Genomic DNA, 20098 nt, shown 5'->3' with positions numbered 1-20098 from the left:
TCTCTCTCTCTGTGTCTGTCTCTCTCAAACACAAACACACTCCTTCCTTACTGTCTCTGTCCTTGTCTCTGTCCTCAGTTCTAACAGTTTGGCTACTACAATGCATAAAGTTCGCAGTGCGTGGGTCAGGTCGGGTTCTACAACAATGTCATCATCATCACAATGTTTTAATGTGGACATTGTAATATGCCAACTTGGTGGATATCGCTCAGACATAATTTAGTCCATAACAATATATGACAGATTCTACCAGCAAATATTCACATTTGGGAAGCTATAACAAATTATTTATTGATGTTTTGCTTGAAATGACATAAATATTAGTAGATTATCAAAATTTATTACATTATTGCTAATTAAAATTAATTTTCTGTCAACCCAGCTAATTGACTAATTACCTTACTGTTTCAGCTCTATTTACCTTCATCTACGAGAAGACATGATGCAAACTCTAGAGACTTCCCTATGCTTGATGATAGATCAATTTGAAAACTGCATATTTTTACCTTGTGAATGTAAGAAAATGGTTAATAAAGCCAATTAGAAATCCCCAGAGCCAAGGTGGCATATTCTAATAACTGGTTTTCAGCAGACAGTCGAAAGCCCCATGGTATTCATACACATAAATAAGTAAAACATTGAATCCTCACACTGCAGAAGCTGGATAATGAGAATGGTTGCTTGAAAGTTCCTTCAAAGACTGAGCCGATTAAAGGATTATTAAATTAGTTGTCAGTAAATTTAGATTGATTGACCATTTAATCACTTCAGCCCTACATGGCCCACAACAAATGCCAAAAAATATTTTTTAAATTTTAAATTAATTATTTTGTGATCAGAGTAAAATAAGAGTAGACACAGCAAGTAAAAGTCAATATAAGAGACTCAGACCAGACACTGACATACAGAGCATGGTGGTGTCACTCCAACCTTTGGTCCCTTCAGAACGTCTGGCGCCAGCTTATGGCTACTCTTTAGCAGAGAGGTTGTGGGGTTAATCTGGTCTGCAGACTGTGCACTCTGGTAGGTGGGATATTAATTTCCATGTTGTGTAGAAGGTCATGTGATGCAATGATCACATGAATGCTACAGAAGTGACTCAGAGGAGCAGCTACATTAAAGAGCAACAGGTCACCCAAATCCTGTATGGTGGAACCAAGAAGGTCTTCAAACATTGACCAAGCAGAGGTTGCTTTTCATCATGGTTTTTTATATCAGGATGTGCCTGACAGAGATCACAGGAGAGTGACAGGGTGCCAACTTCTGAGTTTTAGCCAATGTCTCGATTGTCTGATCATGTCTTTAGGCTCATTCAGTTCTTGCAGATCTACAAGAAAGCTCAGACACAAAGGTCTTGTCAACCACAGCATGAAAAATGTTGAATCAGTAAAGGCAGTACAAAAGATCTCTAGCCTTTATCACAGTAAAGAAATAGAGGTCATTTTAAGCACTCTCTGTGGATACATGTGAATAAATCACTGATGTGTGACAGTCGTAGAATCACCTGTTTATACTGTTCAGATAAAACTGTAGGACGTAGCATAATAAAGCCTGTCTGCCATCATTCATCTTCATTTGTCTTAGTCGAGGTGCTAACAAAAACAGAGTAAATCAGAGAGGAGGAAAGAGAGATGTGGAGGGAGTTCAGTCCAGGTAAGCACGATCCGTGTGTTAACAGAACCACAGTTTCATCTGAAATCTGTTTTCAGAAGGAGGGTTTGTTTTCCATGTTTGCATTTCTACTTAATGGAATCTGGAGAGGAAAGTGAAATTATGGGCTGTATCCTCCTCAAGGTTGTGAACTCCATTGTGAAGTAGTCACATCTACTCCAAACCCCATTCACCTTTTCAGATCCTTCTTAACCTTTGCTTTAATCACCTGCACCTCCAAGACTATCTTACTCTCTCATAGATTAACATCTTGGAGAGACGCACGATAAACAAAACACCCAAAGGAAATATCACTCCTTTGTGATGTCATTAACTTTTTTTCTAAGTTTGCCGTTGTACGTCAAGAGGTAGTCTGCTTTGGTCATTTCCACACTTACCGAGTAGGGGTCCTGAGGAACCCTAGTGATGCAGCAGTGTCTTGTTGCCAGTTTGTAACACTGGTTCTGGATGTCAACCCCCACTAGGGGTCGCCAAAGCCAAGGACCAAGGACTTCTTATAAGAAAACTTTTTATAAAAATATATTGTTGGCCTAAATCTCAGCTTTTCATTAATTTCTGCGAACAAAACTATATTAAATTGAAATTTCTTAAAGTTTAGATTTTTATTTAAGATATAAACTTAATAAGATATAAACATGATAAGGAAATGGTGAAAACCTGAACACAAGCTCACAGAGCTTTCACTCTCTACTAAACAGCCTTGTCCTGCAGGTAAGACAACTAAGGAGTTAACAGAACAATGCCCAAGTATTAGAAAGAAAAAAAGCACAGAATTTATCAAAAACAAGCCAATTAAGTTTGTACGACTTTAAAAATAAAAATATACATAATATTGTTTCAAAAATCATGTAAAAAGTCCCTCAAACATCAGGAATACTCATCTCTGATGCCACATTCACAGGATTCATCTGCTAAAAATGTATCCCAATTGCTCTTTTTACACAAACTTTCTGCAGTTATTGTTTACATAGTTTGGGTTGATTGTAGAGTTTTATCTTCTTTGACTATTCATTGTTTTATTTATTGGCATTATTTTGATTATAACTGATTTGAATATAACTCAACCTTCACTCAGGTGCACAAACCAGCCTTTAACCTTGAAAGACATAGTTATTTCACATGTATCATTATAATTATTAGTAGTGACTGATATGAAAATTCATAACGTGATAACATTTTTAGCCATATTGCCCCGCTCTAAATACAATAAGATCATCTGTACATCAGTTTGTGCCTTTTAAAACACAAATGTGTACTTATTTTTACCAAATCTTTTCTTTCAATTAAGCTGCCTCCTCAATCTTCCTACGTAAAAATCATTGCGAAGGTACAATCATGTATCTGCTCAGAGACACTACGCAAAAAACAAATCCACACTCTCATAAGAACATATATATACAAGTAGGCAGTGCCATGCATACACACCTGTGTGGCTGTAAATACACATTTTAGTGAGACTAAGCAACATCTGGTACACATCTGACATAACAACCTTTTTGTCACTGAGTGATAACCAAATGAACTATTCCAACCCTTCAGGCGTACTGGCTCAACATTGGACAGAACAAATAAAGTAAGTGGCTAATTGTTTGACACAAGACAGGTAAAGAGCTCAACAACTGAGTCAATTGTCTGTAAACATTCAGCAGACATCTTCCACACAAATTACATCCTGAAGAGCCGATCCCCTCTCTCCTTTCTGCATCAATCACCACTCAAGCTGTTGCTTTTGCCCACAGCCACAATCCATTTTCAAACAGGCAGCCAGCTTTGGCTGAAGTAGAGAGGCTAGGTGGTGACAGACGGATAGTCAGGCAGTGACAGAGGGGTGGAGGGGGAGCGAGATTAAACAAAGAGAAACAGTATAGGTAGGCAACAAGCTCAGAGAGTGAAAGTGAGAAACCAGTAAGCAGCACTTTCTAAACGGAAGCCATCTGGCCCGACAAGGGAGGTCATTTGTGTGAAGAGAGGAAAGGATGCAGCCATGCTAGCAGGCAGACCAGCAGGTGACCACAGCCAGATACAAACAGAGAGATGGGTCCTGCAGCTGCGCAAATCTTTGTGTCTGTATCTGTATTTCATATGACAGGAATGACAATTGGGTGGAACAAGCAAGCAGCCAGCATGTCAAGTGAGGCTTAAAGAGATGGAGTTTGTATTGTTTACCTGGTAGTGGGGATAAGAGAGGTTGGCTGGAGAATCTACCTGCAAGAGTGGGAAAAATTGGGAAAAGCAGATTAGATGTGAGATAAATTGAGGAATCACTCAATGTGTATGCATGAGTGTCAAAGGTGTCAAAAGTATATGACTGAATTTGCATAAAACTGCATAGTACAGAAAGGACGGAAGAAGAAGGATTTGCAAAAAAGACGGAAAAGCAATGTTAGCCACTTCCAATTTTCGTCAAAGGACTGCCTAAGGTTTTATATGATCCAATCCTGGAGATAAAATACACAATGAGAAGTTTATCAGTAAGGATGTTCAGGACTGACTTTTATATATCAGCTTTCACTTTCCCCACAGAATAAATTGTCTGTGTTGTCCTGCAGGATTTCGGCGGGATTGGCCAGGGCAGCCTGCAGTGACAGAAAGGATTAGGCCCAATGCCGATGGCTTCATTTGATTGGCTCTCTCAGTGCAAAGGCCTGTCTGTCACCACAAACCACAAATCCTTTCAAAAAAATAACACAAATATTTTTGTTTTATCGTAGCCAGCAATTGAAAACAGATTGAAGACAGTGGCGACAATGCTGCCAGATTGACTTTCATGTTTGCAGCTTCCTAGAGGCCAGACATGTGACAGGCAGAGTATCTTTGTCCAGGAAGGCTCATTTCACAGTACACTAGGGGAGATTATTGTGTCGCCTCTTTCATAATCCTAACAGGATTTTTGCAGATTCAAGGATTTGCTACATTTGATACGAAATGTTGGCAGCCTGCACTCTAGCTTGACAGAGGATTTTTCAGTGATTGAATGGAAAGTATGAGTATGCATCATGACTTACATACATATGTATGTAAAATTAGATATCGCAGTAATTGATACTGAAAGATGCACCATCTTTACGCTGCATTATCTTTTCTAGTGATTGCTGTCCAATTTTTTTTTCAGTCATGATTAGGATGCATCTTGTCATGCAGCAGATTAAAGCATTAACAAGTTGCTTAGATCAGAATTTCCTTCCATAACCTTCTCCTGCATAAGAAGACAGCAAATCTGTCTTGGACATATGCAGACATCGACTGCTACACATCAGCTATTAAGCACTGCCATTGGCTTGATCATGCTCTTATGTGTATTTGTTTAATTTGTCTGTATCAGCAGCTAACAAATAAGTGTGGAAATCACCAGAGGCCCCCCAGCTACAATATTATCACAATACAATATTATTGGGATTAATAATGTATTGTAATATGTTGAGTATTGTTATAAAACTAAACTTGCACAACACTGCAAATGCTCTGATAAAGGCTTTGTGCCGAAACGTGCAAGCATTTGTTTATATTGATGTGAAGCAAATAAATAAGTGAAATGAGAGTATTTTGTCTTCCTTGACTTAAAGACTTCAGATGTGCTACCGTTTCAATTTTCTGGAATAAGCTACTAGATTTGAGTTTTGGCACTCCACTGAGAATCCCAATGCTGAAGCACTACCTCTTTTTCTAAATATTGTGATAAAATATAGTGACATTTATTACATTTTTTAACTGCAATTCATGTCCCCAAATTCCTTTTGGGACTTGTCAACATCTGTTTTATCTAACAGATAAAGTTGTCAGTCTCTCACTTCATTTTTATTGCAGTAAGGTGTACCTATTGGACTGAATAGCAAGTTATTTCATTATTCTATTATGCTAAATGTTTAAATTGTATTTGTAAATCAATAATTTCTATAATAAAAAAAATCTATACTTGCCATCTGTGTATTGATAGGATATTGCCACACAAAAATATAGCGATATTATGCTTTATCAGTTTTTCTCCTCACCTCTACTTCATGCATATAGTACACATTTGGCTAGTAATTAGTCTAGTTTTAAATAGGAAAAATATTATTTGTTTTTGGATAATTCTCGTGTGTGCATTGTTATAATGTGAATTTCAACAGATTGTATGTCTGCTGTGTTTCAGACACCACTGATGTAACACACATTTTTGATTACTATTTGAACCGAAGTTGAAGAAAACACTCTGAGTTAAGGGCATGCTTAACTCAGGATCACTATAATAAATTGCTCATGTGTGCAACGTGTATGGCACGACTGCTTGTATATTCATGTCATCCGACACTGTCCTCTTTAACTGTCTGGCTATATTCCAGTGCGGGTAATTCATCACTAAGCCCTTGACCATGGTCAAGCATCAAAGAAAATACTATCGCCCTGATTGATTGCAGTTTCTGATTGGACTTGAAAGAAATTACCTTGTAGTGACTTTGAGGGTACCTTTTTGGATATTAATCAATTTGCACAAAAATCCTTATTCTTTATTTATTAAATGACTAGCTATAGACCATTTATGACTATGTTTGACTGTTTCTTTGTGTTTCTTAGCCAATGTGAAACAGCAACTGCTGTCAAAATGGATGTCAAGTTTACAGGCACACTAGCAGCTCTGTGAGGCTTTACTTAGACAAAGCAATGCTGTTACACTAACATTATCTCTATCTCTGCTAACATTGAGCTCACATGCTCATAAAGACTATACTAACATGCAGATGTTTTGCAGATTAAAGTTTACTATGTTTACCATCCAGTTTAGCATGTTAGCATGATAACATTTGCTAATTAGCAGAGGTGTGAAGTCATTGTTTTGCAAGACACAAGAAAGTCTCAAGTCTTTGCCCGAAGTCGGGTTGCAAGTGATTTTTTCTAGTTGAGTCTAAAGTCATCAAATGTATGACATGAGTCTAACTCTAACGGACTCACACCTTGGCTAAATAACAATAAACATAAAGTATAACTAAGGCTGATGTTAAAATCAATAATTTCAGGTATTTGGTCATAAATCACAGGATTGGGAGAAAATAAATAAAATCTTGAACAGATGATGGTGCAATACATCAGCTAAGGAGGTCACCGACGTTTTCAGGAATAATTGTCTGAAGACCATGACTGTAAGTAAGCAGTCAATTGACCAACACTGGCGTGGATAAAACCTTGTTGGCTCTCTGAGTAGCTGTAACCATAACAGGCCTGTAAAACTTACTGCCATGACTGCTGCCACACAAAGCTTCAGCTTACATGATCAAAAGTAATAAAAGTCTACTCAGAGCAGTTTTCTAACATGGTTCCAACACAAATTAAGCAACAGAGCTGTATACAACTACAGTAACGAAAACTCCTCGAGGGAAAACCAATATTGGATTGAATTGACAAAATGCCAGCGCTGATGCTGATGTATTCTTATGTTCATGAATTATTTAGCCAGCTGGAGGATATAATTTCAGCCTGTTCATCTGTCTGTCTGTCATAAATAATCACTGAGATAGTTCTCACCTATTGTCTGGCTTTTCAAGGCAATGATCCAATAACATACAGTCACTTACGACTCTCCTCAATTTCCAATTAGCGCTGCACAACTCCCAAGTTTCTGCAGTTGATTCCATCTCTGATTCAAATTACAATTTATAATTCAGGCTTTTAAAAGACGCATCTAATCAGAGAGATTAACAATTAGTGCAACAGTAAAATAAGTGAAAATTCCTCAAGCATCAACAGGGTAAGTAGCCAGATAATTCAGTGTGCAATGTGGAAGTGCTATGCTAATTGTCACTGGAATTGACTCTTCAATTCCTATTAAACCATAATTAAGAATCTACATTCAAGACGTAGCATCCAAAAGGCTAAGCCGCAGCCACTGCATGTGGGAATAGGCTAAACTAATTAAGTCTGAATAATGTTGCACAAGCAGAAATAACATTGCATTCATTTACCCTAAATGCATAAATCAGTGTTGTCGAGCTCAATGTCCTCCATATGAGTTCGCCCGTTGATGAGTTAGCCATTTCAATAAATAGGCTATATACAGTTCTTCATATTCTCCAACAATATTCCCTATTAATGCCTTTAATGAAACTTATAAATGCTTAGTTGACCAGGCATGACATTTATATCTCTTTAAGCATGTGTATCACCAAGGTCTCAGCAAGATTTCTAGAGGCTTTATTTGTATTAAAGGATTTATGTAATTTTGAATAGATATTTTCTGTGGTTAATGTGAGACAGATGCACAATGAAATAAGCTGCTCTTCAGCATCTGCAGCGTCCTCTATTAAGCAAGGATCACATTAATTATTTCAACAAGGTGTAAACACGCCCAACAACAACTTAAGTGCAGTTCTGATAATAAATTTAACTGAAAATTAAGCTAAATTTATAGTGGAAAAACAGCTGAGCAAACTGAGCAAAGTGCATTGGCTGGCAGCACGGACTGTAAGTGCAGCACAATGCAGGACAGCTACGAGAGGCAACTTATTCACCCTCTTTTCAATGGTTCTCAGTGGTATGTCTAATTTTCATGCAGCTTTCAAGCTTTACTATTTGTATTCAAAATAGCTAAGATGTCCTTCATCTTTGCTCTCAGACTAAACTAATTTGCCGTCTTTCACGGCAAATTTCCTGCAGAGCCCATTCAGTTTCCACAGTAGCTGCAGCAGCTACAGGCTGTTGCACTCTTCACCATTTCAGTTCCACAAAAACATTTAAACATTTTTGAATGGGCTTCATTTATGTAATTCTATTTAACAAAGAACATTTGACCATTAGTTATTTTTTCTGTTTTAGACATAAGGAATCTGGGTTTCATCTCAGACTTAATTCTCAAATAATGTGACAATCTGCCCATGACAGGAAAAGAGAAAAAGAAAAAGCCAAACAAGAAAGAGAAATTAAAGTTTAGCATTGGATTAGCTGAGCTTATTTAATTATTATTATTACTTTTATTCTTGTCTCATCTTGTTTGGGAGTAGACGCGTATACAAACACTGCAGATGTATACCAACTTGTTTTATTTCTCTTATTTCTCTAACAGCTTTCGTATAAATTATGGCTTTCGTATAAATTATTATTATTATATCATACACTGAGCTGCCAATTATTAGGAACACATTTCAGCTACATTTTAGTTAAAAAAATATGCTAAAACTCTTTATGTTGCTTATCATACTTATCTCTCAGTGTTTTTAAAAAAATGTTAGAAACATGGCATAAACACAAACTACAGTCTTCAGCATTAGAGTTGCATCAACATCTCTCAAGTAAATGATAAACCTTAGATTTCTGACAAATTATTGGTTTGAGGCTGGGCTGGGCATCATTTAAAAAAATGTCTATACCAGTACAAATACCAATACCCTTAAAATGATACTAATACAAACAGAGTACTTCATTTGATACCTTTTTTTCCTAATTTATTTGATACCCATCATGTGAATGGAAGCGTTCTATTGCATTAAATGCCACCATATCTCACAGAAGAATAGACGCATACTTTCGAACGTTTTGGTGGCACCTCAGCTACCAAATCTGTTTAAAAACACCGCACTCGCCTTCACCACAACATAGCCTGTACAGGTTGCAGCTGTTTCAGAAGGGGGCCAATCACATATCGTATGAAATCGAAGAATGCTGGAAGTGATTGGCTGCAAGCAAAACCATTCAAAAAGTCTTTTTTTTCTCGCTCTAGGTACAAAAGGGATTGAATGAAGGTATTGTTTGACTTGAAAAGTTTCAATACTACCTGTTACTGGGTTATTTCGGTCGATACCTTCAAGGAAATTTTGGTAATATTCAGTACAGACACCAAGCCTTAGTTGTAGCTGTACCCAATAAACTGGAAGCTGGTTATAAAGATGCAGAGACTGACTGACTACTTGACTGCCTGACCGGCTTCGTCCCTCACTCCGTCACACTGTAACTGAAACTATTCAGTAATGTTGCTGTGTGAAACGCAGCGTCCCTCCAAGCTAATGATAGCCCCATTAGAATGCAGGCCCGGGAGGATAATAAGTGAAAGGTCATTCTTCGTGGACCCTGAGGCCTGGTGAGCTGCTGCACACTGGGACACTGGAGGAAGAGCAGGTATGTGATGCCGTGACCTCTGGCGCCCGAGGAAATGTTGGCATCTGGCCACAGTGGCTGCGGGGTGATCGGAGAGCAGTCACATCACTATTCTCATCCACCCACTATCGCTCTGTCCACCCGAGCTTCAACGAGCAACGGAGAGCTGTAGTCATAGCAACGGGCAGGCCTGCCGATGCCCTTGGGGATCATTTCTTGACAGAATTCCTTGGTGTCCTCTCTCAGTAAAAGGTCTGCCCCTCTGCTGAATGGCTGTTTATCTTTGCAGACGTGCAAGCTTCAGTGTCCCCCGGCTACCTTCATCGCTCTCCCTTCTGTTCACTTCCTCCTCACCACTTATTTTGAATGTCAAAACTCTAAATTAACTGTAGACTTTAAAGCTGTAAATCCACAAAGCCACAGGGCAAAAACAAACAGAGGAGGACGCATTTCTGTTTCTGATCCACGCATGCTTGTGTAACAACGATGTTGGTGGCACTGCACAAGTTCTAGCTATAGTTGAGTTTTCATATTTGGTCTTGATACATACAAAAAGACTCATAATGCAACAAAGGCTCTATGGATATTGGACAAAGTTTAAGTGTAGGCTTTTCTCAACAAGGATTTTTCTATAGTCTCCTTGCTAAGGTCAAATCTTGGCTTCTCTGTACTTGAGAAGAGGTGCTGAGGAGCTACTGTCAATTCATAAATAACACATACCTGATGAACGGCTCGTCACTGGCACCTCCTTGAGGATCCAACAGAATGAGTGTCCTTCCAGCAACTGGAGAAGGAGACAGATGGCGGCAACAGGAAGACATTAGAAAGAAGGAGAATAAATGGGGAGAGAAGGTGCACTGTCAGAATCCATTGGGAGAATCAAAGGAGAAAATAATCATTCTCAATCAAAAACATCTAATCCTTTTCAGAGGCAGAACCAGCTGGTGCAGCGCCATTTGTCACTGCTGTGCACCTTTGATACAGACAGATGATCCTTTGTAAGTTAGCTGAATATTGAATACAGAGATTTTTATTCAAATCTAATCTTTTTAAATGATTAGATAATTGAAATTCAAAGCACACGTAGCATAATGGATTTTTAGTCATGGACTGAGCTCAATATGAAGCCTATCTACAATGCATCAAGCCTCATCTGATACCATGATACAAGGTAGAGATCAGTAATGCATCGCTGGAATTGTAAATGAGCCATGCTCCCCCATAAGCCACTGTTATCAGAAACAACAAGTGACAAGAATATGAATCCGAACTATTGACGATTGTGACTCAGCCCCCTGTTACTGACAGTTTGTTCTCTGCCTGTGGCACTCAGAAAGGTATTTGCACTCAAGTTTATCCCTGCATAATAATCAACAGTGCTGCCGTGGTCTTTTTCTGTGTCTCTGTTTTAGCTCATCTGCACCAGTAACATCACAATCAGTGTCTCATCTTTAGTCAGCGATCACGAGTCCTGGATCACAGCTATCAGCCTAAATATCTGGCTCTCTTTCCCCTCACACAATCATTTCTTCCCTTTTTTGTTTAGTCATTTTTCTGCCACAAACATGGAAACCCACGTGCTACATACATATTGGCACTCAGTCTTTCGGTAATCTTGCTCTCACTGCCTCCCACACAGGCATCTGTAAAAGAGCATGTGTGGTTAACAGCAGTTGCTTGGTCCACAGTGAGAAAGGCTGGCATATTCAGAGACCTTAACGTCTTACATATTCTTGTGCATTATGTTATAGGTCGCTGATAATTGCCGTTTTTCTAAATGCAGGCCTCAAATGTCAGATGCTTTTAGCAACGCAATTGCCTTCATTTTTGCTTTCAGCTTGTGCATTTTTTCACAACAATACAGAACCTTGTGAGAAGCAAAATCTAACTTGTTGACACTGGAAGGTGTCTGAGATTGTAATCTTAAATGTTACATATTTCACCTCCACATCTAACATTTTATTGTTCTGTGCAGCAGCGTTCCAAGTTGCACTTAGACAAGTTGTGGTTTCAACACAGAAAAACCTACAAAAGAGTATTTTGGCATCCTTAAGGGAAAACAGGGTATCTTATTTCTATGCTTGCATCCTTTGTGTCCTCCTTTCTATTGTGCAGGTGAATGATTGCGGAACAGAGAGCGGCCTTTGCAGTGCGACCCTGTCCCATGCTGCTCCCTCCTCTCAGGGGATGGCCAAGGTCCAGGATGGACACACGAACGCATGTGACAGGTACACAGTGCAACACCTGACCTTGACACTTGTTTTCTCTGCACAGAGAGAATATTCCACTAGAATTACAGCCTTGTGTTTGTATGCCTCTGCAAACCTGTCATGTTGCGATTACAGTTTACAACATTGTCTGTAAAAACATGGATGCTTCACACACATCTTCAACCCGGCAGCGCAAAAGATCTATAGCTTCAGCACAATTTCAAGGTGGACACCCACGATATGTGCCACCAATTCAGTATCTGACCCAGATGTGGCCAGTAAAGTGTTTTTGCTGAATATTATGATGTCACAGTTAAGTTGAGCTTTGACCTCTTGGATATGAAATGTCATTACTTCATCATTTTATCCTATTAGACATTTGTGTAAAATATTGTCATAATTAGCCTACAAATTATTGAGTCATGGAAAAAACATGTTTTATAAGGTCACAGTGACCTTGACCTTTGACCACCAAATTCTAATCAGTTCATCCTTAAGTCCAAATGGACTTTTGTGCCAAATATGAGGAAATTCCCTCAAGGCCTTCTAAAGATATTGTGTTCACGAGAAGGAGACTGAAGCAAGCTCACAGTGACCTTGATCTTCAGCCAACTAATTCTAATAATTTAATTCTTGGGTCAAAGTGGATGTGTATGCCAAATATGAAGAAATTCTCTCATGGTATTTTTGATATCACATTCACAAGAAGGCAACATACAAGGTCACAGTGACCTTGAACCTTGACCTTTTGACCACCAAATTCTAATCACTTCATTTTTGACTCAAAATGGACATTTGTGCCAAATTTGCTAAAATTCCCTCTAGGTATTGTTGAGATATCGCGTTCATGAGTGAGACAGATGAGGTCACATTGACCTTGAACTCTAATATATGACCACCACAATCTTATCAGTTAATCATTGAGTCCATGTGAACTTTTGTGCTAAATTTAAAGAAAATCCTTCACGGTGTTCTTCTTCTTGGACTGACAACCCGAAAACATTGCCTCCAACCACAGCTATCGCTGGTGTGGGGGCATAAAAAATGCATGTGGATATTTATTTGTGTTAATATTTATGAATGTGTCCGTGTGCTCTGCAGCTCTGAAATGTTAGAGGAGAGCCAAGATGGTATGGACAGTGGTACCCTAAGTCCTGCCTCAGCTCGACACGTCACCATCCAACGCCACCCGACTCAAGGCTTCGGCTTCATTGCAGGCAGCCAGAGGCCTGTCATTGTACGCTCCGTCTCTGCTGGTTAGTGTGTGTGTGTGTGTGTGTGTGTGTGTGTGTGTGTGTGTGTGTGTGTGACTAAATGTGAGAAGGAGATCCTATGTTGACACAAATTAAACTTTCCTTTTTTACTGCGTGTATATGACTTTGTATGCTGGCTGTGTGTTCCATCTGATCCCTAGACGGCCCCTCCTTTGGCAAGCTTCTCCCTGGAGACCAGATCTTGGCTATTAACGAGGAGACGGTGAGCGACGCGCCCCGAGAGAGAGTCATAGACCTTGTAAGGTAACATCCTTTACTGTCCCAGGAGGGAGGGAGAGGGAGGGGGAGGGCCAGGGGAACAGCAACACTGGTAGGTGGAAGTAAAGAGGACATGGGTGAAGAGGGTGGATCAAAAGGAACCAACTGCTTATTATTGCCAGTGATGCGTTACATCAACACAAACCAGAGGATGAGAGTCCTTCTACAGCTGAAGGACAATGAGGATATAGCAGATACAAACTGGCAAAGCTCTTCAAATGCTGTGCTGTCCATGGCGTTATCTAACCCAGTCCACTCTCTGTTGTCTTTCCATAGACGCTGCAAAGACACTATAGTTCTCACTGTGCTGCAGCCCCATCAGGTAGTACAATGGGACACTCACTCTCTTTCATGTTGCTCTCCCTCAGGATTTCTCTTACTCTTTATCAGTCTTAACACTTTTTCTGTCACTCTGAATCATACAGAAACGCTGTATAGTATTCTGTTTCAACAGTGCACACTAATGCAGTGCAGACATACATTAGTATTCATAGCTATGCCTACACATTAAGGTATCTTTTTCTGGTAACCCCTTTCAGAGCAGCTCCACAGTAGGCACATAAACACATACACGAGACCTTATTCAATAAAAATTGTGTGTGCATCCATCCATAGAGAGGAAATAGAAATTTATTTAGCTGACAAGCTAAACTGGATATTTTTAGAAGATGAAATACTGATATTAAAATGCAAATAGATTCAACTCTGATTTATTTTTTATAATTTGGTAGCTCCTATATTCATATGCAACGGTTCTGCAGGGATTTTCCAATGTGTTGGCTCTAACATCTTTATTGTGCTCAGACCACCAAGCACAACAATTGAATAAATAATTAAACTTTTAGCAGGTGAGTTTCATGTTAAAAGCAGGTCTTCAGTTGTCGCATTGCAGCAGCATTAGCGGGCTCTCTAACACACATCTCTTAAGCACTGGCAGTCACAGGAGCTTTTCTTTCATTGATGTCTCTTCTTTCAAGCTGTTTCACGAGTTCCTCTCACTCCCTCTTCTTATCCTCAGTCACCTAAGTCTGCCTTCATAAGTGCAGCCAAAAAGGCCCGCCTGCGAACCAACCCGCCTAAAGTGCGCTTTTCAGAGCAAGTGTCCATCAGCGACCCAGACTCAGTAAGTTCAACTAGTCGTGTCTCTCTGTGACACGTGCATGCAAACACATGCTGTTACCCTGAGCATCTCGCTCCCGCTGCACATTTCTTTTGTTTGATCAGCAAGCGCAAAAGCCTCAAGTATCCTCTGTCTATCCTAATATGAGTCTGAGCCATACCGTGTGTATGTTTGAGCCTTTGGCCTATTGGTTTGGCCTGGAATAAATTGCTTTCCTGACTGATTTTTGACATGATTTTTATTTTATTTCATATTTTATATTAATCATAGAAAAAAAACATTTAATAATTACTTTAAAAAGGTAGGGTGGTTTTTCTGCTCACAATGAAGGTGCATTTTGCCACAGAGAATATGGGGTGGGATGAAAATACAGTGGTACACAAGCTGTCACCTGTTCCCACACATTAGGTAGACAAAATAACAGTTTATTTCGCAGCTCTTTATTCAGAATACATTATTTTGAGATATTGGGGGGAGAGGGTACTGTAGATTTGTTTTTTGTTTTTTTTGCTAAATGAAGAGCAAAGTCTAAAGAAACATAAAAGATTTATTATGCAGGAGTTTCCTAAAAAACAACGTAGAGACATTATACAAAAGCAATCCCTCTTGATCATCACTTATGACTCACTAAAAGTGTGTGGTGTTGCATTTATCTGCAAAAACTGTCTTCAGCCTCTGTTTTCTTATTTTCTTCTGACTTGCTGTTTTCAGGACGTTTTCTGGGCACAGCATGCAGATTAAGTTGAGACTTTATAGAAAGGTAGCAACTGGGTGCCAGATCATCAAAGAGTAAAGCTGCGTTCATACAGAATCCCGCAGACAGCAAACCAGATGTCATTTTCGTGAACGAGAACAGGACAGTAAAATTAGGTGAGGCCAGCAGAGAATACCAGCATTGTAGATGGCATTGTTGTCCAAAGTTAAGAAATTTTAACTTTCGGCTGTCATTCGAAAAGGAATTTTCAACCAGACATTGCGGACAAAACATGGCCGATCTGGACAATGAAAAGTATTTATTTTGGTGCAGTAACACCCTGAACTGTATGATCAAAAATTTTAATTCTACCAAGATACAAGAAAAGCGGACATATGGCAGGCGATCAGTGCTGAGCTAGGTGGACTAATTTTCTTTACATTTCAAGGGGAATTTAACAATAATTTAAAGTTTGCAATAGAATATGAAGAAAATGCTTCCTTTTATGGCTATGTAAATTGTTACAATAATGAGTGCACACATTACATTTTCCAATTAAAGTTTGATTATGGCGTTTACATGATGGAATAGTTGGGTCTGGGTGTGTTTGTCTGATTTCGAGAAATTCAATTTAGTCCGATTTCAGTCGGACTAACATCATTACATGTATTTTAAAAGTCCAGTTTTTGGTCTGACTAATGTATAATTTGACTTTTTCTAACATCATGTAAATGTACTGACTGGCTTTTTTTTAAAAAGAAAGTATACAATTCAGCACCTCTCCACACAAGTATTTTCAGTATAGTACCTTATCTCTTGTGTTTAATCAAGGATCTAGGGAGGTAAGGGTTAAGGGGGGTTACACTATAAATAAAGTGGGAGGCAAAAGATAATAAGCAACAGACAATCAATAAAGAATCAGAAGTTGGAGCACAGGGTATTTCATCATTCTATTTTCTATTTACACTTAATGGAGGAAGGTAGCGAGCGGGATTGCTCATCACATGGACCACCAGGTCTCTGATAACCTTTGGACAAAGCCAATGCAGAGTGCTGGGCAGACAGCCTTGAACTCGCTTTTCATTACTACTGATTTAACCATCCACTCTACCCTGGCAGTACAGGTCGTCAGCATCATGAGAACCCTGAGGTTTCCTTTATGAGATCTAAATTAAGGTGCTCTCACAAACTAGCAAAGGCCATCAGTTCTATTTATGGCTTGAGCTATACTATAGGAGGGCTGAACAGGGTCTCCTCTCTTTGGAGCTGTGTCCACCAAAGTGTTTTTTTTTCTGAGGCCAGTGTATTTTTTTAATTATTTGCAATTGTAGCACTGCATATATCCATTATGCTACAAATGTCAGTGGTGTGACGAGGTGCCAAGCATCTTCTCAGTGATGAGCACTGCACGTTTGGTGTTTTTTCCTGAGCGCTGAGGCGTGACAAATGTTCAACTTTGGGTAAAACATTATGCTCCGTTTTGCTGGCCATCCACTTACAGTGGAGGCGGGGCGGGACATACACAAAAAGACCAACCATCACATCTTACAGGGACAAGTTCTGAAAAACAATGAAAAGGAGGAGAAATATGTCAATATGCTGCACACACCAATAAGCCAAAACAATTAAACCACTGGCTTGCAAAGTTCAAAGGATTTCATTACAATGTATGACCCACTCCAGCCCTCGAGACACCACTGCAGGCCACTAACACCCGCTCAGGGCATCAACACCTCATGATGGCAATGGCCCCCCAGCAGGACAATGCAACATAACACACCACCAAAACTGTTCAGGAATGGCCCGAAAATGGTGACAAGGAGCTCAAGGCATCAATCTGACCTCCAAAGTCCCCAGATCCCAATCTGACTGAGCATGTGTGAGACTTGCTGGTACCCCAGAAGTATCCCTGATCCACAGTGGGGCCTCATTGGATCAGACTTCGCTCTGACCTGACACAGAACCTTAGAGGGTTTCCAGTGGTGTCTGGCACCAGGGTGTTAGCAGCCGATCCTCTGAGTCTTGTGGGGTATGACCTGACAAACCAAAGTAACTCAGGTGAAAAAATGCTGTGCCTTCTCAGCACTCTTTTGTGCTCCCAGCTGGGCATTTCCTGACGATCTTCAGGCATTTTCAGCTAAAAAAAAAAAAACGCTTTGGTGAACACAAGGCCTTGCTCAACTAATCTCCCACCCTGTTTCTCTCTTAGAATGTGAATCCATTTGAACATGATTGGCAAAGATCAGATGTTCCTGCCACTACCCCCCAAGGCAAGGCAAGACATTTCTAATCAGGAGCCACAGGCTGCTATTGATCATCTGAAGACTTACCAGTGTTGGCCTTAAAGCCTGGTGTTTGAGAAAAATAAATGGGGAAAGAGATAAGGCCATGGCAATGAGCTGTGATGTTCCTCTCCTAAAAGTTTCCCTGCATGTGACAAATCCGCTCCAGCTCTCCCTCACTAACAAGAACAAAGGTAGTGGCTCGTGATGGGAAGTGATAGACCTGTTTGTGGCATCTTTTCACTGGTTCACCCTCGCTTTAATGCTGCAGTATGGAAAAAGATCTGTTGACTCATAACTCAGGCTTTAGTCGCTTCCAATCTGCACAAAAGAACAGCTTGTTGGGCCTTCTGAATACTTAAGTTCTCCAAAAACAGACTGCCGGGCATCTGCTGTGGACACAGCTCTCCATTTCAACTAAATGCATTTTCTGAGATATATTGTTGTAATAAATCCACATCCCTTTACTGTCATGAGTAATGTCTGCCTACAGTTCTTACAATGCCCTCCATCAGATAAAAAAACAGAAAGAGGAAAAAGATAAGGATTGATTTTGTTTTGGCTCGGAATTATGGTGTAATTCATTTGGGCTGCATCCTTGCTACATGTCACATTAAACCCTTAGGTCTATCTTATCACATTAAGAAACCTTTTCCTCTGATCACAACGGCAGTTCTTTGAAACTACATAATGGGAACTGAATCATTTGCTTAAAAAGCCCTCAGCAAGATTAAAAAACGGGGGATGGGGGGGGAGGGTGTCTGTCACATCACATCACATCCTAGCAAGAATGAGCTGAACTGCATATTATAACTTTTCTTCTAACGAGGGCTTTGAGTAAAAGCAGTAACCTTGAATCAGGCCTCTCCTCCACTCACGAAACTCTGTAGTGAATGCTTTCACTCCAACCACCCAACTTTATTGCATGGCATACATATTGAATGGATAGACTGGAGACACTGAATAAGCCCATCTTTGATCCTGATACAATGCATAGGGTGGGCATCCTGAGGCAGAGTTTTGCTTCCTCTCAGTCTGTCCAGAGTTCAGTTAAAGTACCCCTCCATTGTTCACATCTTCGTTTCTTAACACTCCTCCTAAAGCGCCTCCTTCTTTTTCATTTGTCTTGTCTCAGTAGCAAAGCACAGACCTGCAATTACAGCTGTGTTTGTATTGTACAAATAAATACATGTTGGCACATTCTCACACATACCATCATTTTTCTTCACTAAACCAAAGCTGTTTTCTCCCTCAATCTCTTTCAGACAATGCTCAAGGACGACTCCTTGCTACTCATACCAAATGTGCTGAAGGTGTTCTTGGAGAATGGACAGATTAAGTCCTTTACATTTGATAGCCGTACCACTGTTAGGGTATGTATTCACTGCAGTTGTGCACATGGAAAAGGCAACTGAATTTCAACATCTGTGTGATTTTTGCTGCCACCAGCAGCTCTATAGCTCACTTTGTTGGTTGATCAGTCCACAAACGTTTCCCCACTCTGGCCATATTTTTGCCCTAGGAGACTGATATTTAACATGGAGGTCATGTGTGTGTATGTGTGTGAAACTGTGTGTTAGTGTTCATGTCAACTGGCTAAAAGGGGGCCATGGCAATTAGGGATGTAACAGTACATTGATCTGGATCTATATATTTATTCAATGATCAACTATCCAATATCATCGATGGAAAGTAAAAACATTAATAAATCATCCTCAAGACACACCTTTATTTTCAAAATTCCTTTGGCATGTCTGTGTCACCATTGCTGCCAAAGCACACGTCCTTGCTAAACATTTAATGGTGCTTGCACCATTGCACCAAGAAAAAGACAAGAGAATACTTACTGATATCATCACATATTAATCGCAGGCACCTCAGTTAAATCGAATCAAAATCACATTGTGGTAGACTTTATGATATCGGCAAGTACCGCATTGTGTCCAAAGAATGTGCATAATATTGTGTCGCAGTTTAAACTTATGATCTACACCCTGGTGATAATGGGAGTTGCCTATCGCAATAGGTATATAACTTCCAAATCGATTAACAGACTTCCTTGAGATATTGTGGAAATATTGATCATGAGCCAAAGGACAGGTCAGATTAACTGATCATGCCAACAGGCAAAAAGGGGCAACACACAGATGCATGTGTGTACATGGTTGCAGCTATTGCAAATTCACACTTGTTGTATTAAGCCGTCATAGTCCAGTCTGTAATGATTAACCCTCAGGTAATTATCAGTTCTATGTAGGATTTCAGAGACAACTTTACTGTTTTTGTTCACTCTCCCCATTCTCATCAGTGGCATTTTTCAACAAAAAAAACCCTCTGAAGATTAACTGTACCGTGCCAGCCCAGTATCTGAACATAGTGGAGCATTTAGCAGCTGACAAGCTGAATTTCTCAGGGGCTGTTAAAGACCAAAGCACAGCTAGACAGGAGTGACTCCAAATTAATGATAGCGTAATTAAGAAATGTTTGCTAACACACACCTTAATAAGGTGATAATGTCAAGGTTGTGT

The 20098-nt window shown here is 39.7% G+C and overlaps 1 protein-coding gene across 1 annotated transcript in view; it reads left to right on the top strand.

Annotated features, from left to right (window-relative positions):
• frmpd3 (FERM and PDZ domain containing 3) overlaps positions 1-20098 on the top strand; it is a 50913-nt gene that overhangs the window by 20457 nt on the left and 10358 nt on the right. The window contains exons 2-7 of the mRNA XM_042493447.1: positions 11848-11960; positions 13044-13198; positions 13357-13459; positions 13751-13796; positions 14493-14597; positions 18836-18943. Coding sequence (XP_042349381.1) covers positions 11920-11960; positions 13044-13198; positions 13357-13459; positions 13751-13796; positions 14493-14597; positions 18836-18943 — 558 coding nt within the window. The 5' untranslated portion in view covers positions 11848-11919. The remainder of the gene's footprint in view (positions 1-11847; positions 11961-13043; positions 13199-13356; positions 13460-13750; positions 13797-14492; positions 14598-18835; positions 18944-20098) is intronic.

Source organism: Plectropomus leopardus, chromosome 9, assembly GCF_008729295.1.
Source record: "Plectropomus leopardus isolate mb chromosome 9, YSFRI_Pleo_2.0, whole genome shotgun sequence".
Lineage (NCBI taxonomy): Eukaryota > Metazoa > Chordata > Actinopteri > Perciformes > Serranidae > Plectropomus > Plectropomus leopardus.
Note: the sequence above shows the minus strand (reverse complement) of the source record. Positions and strands in the feature narration are given on the sequence as shown.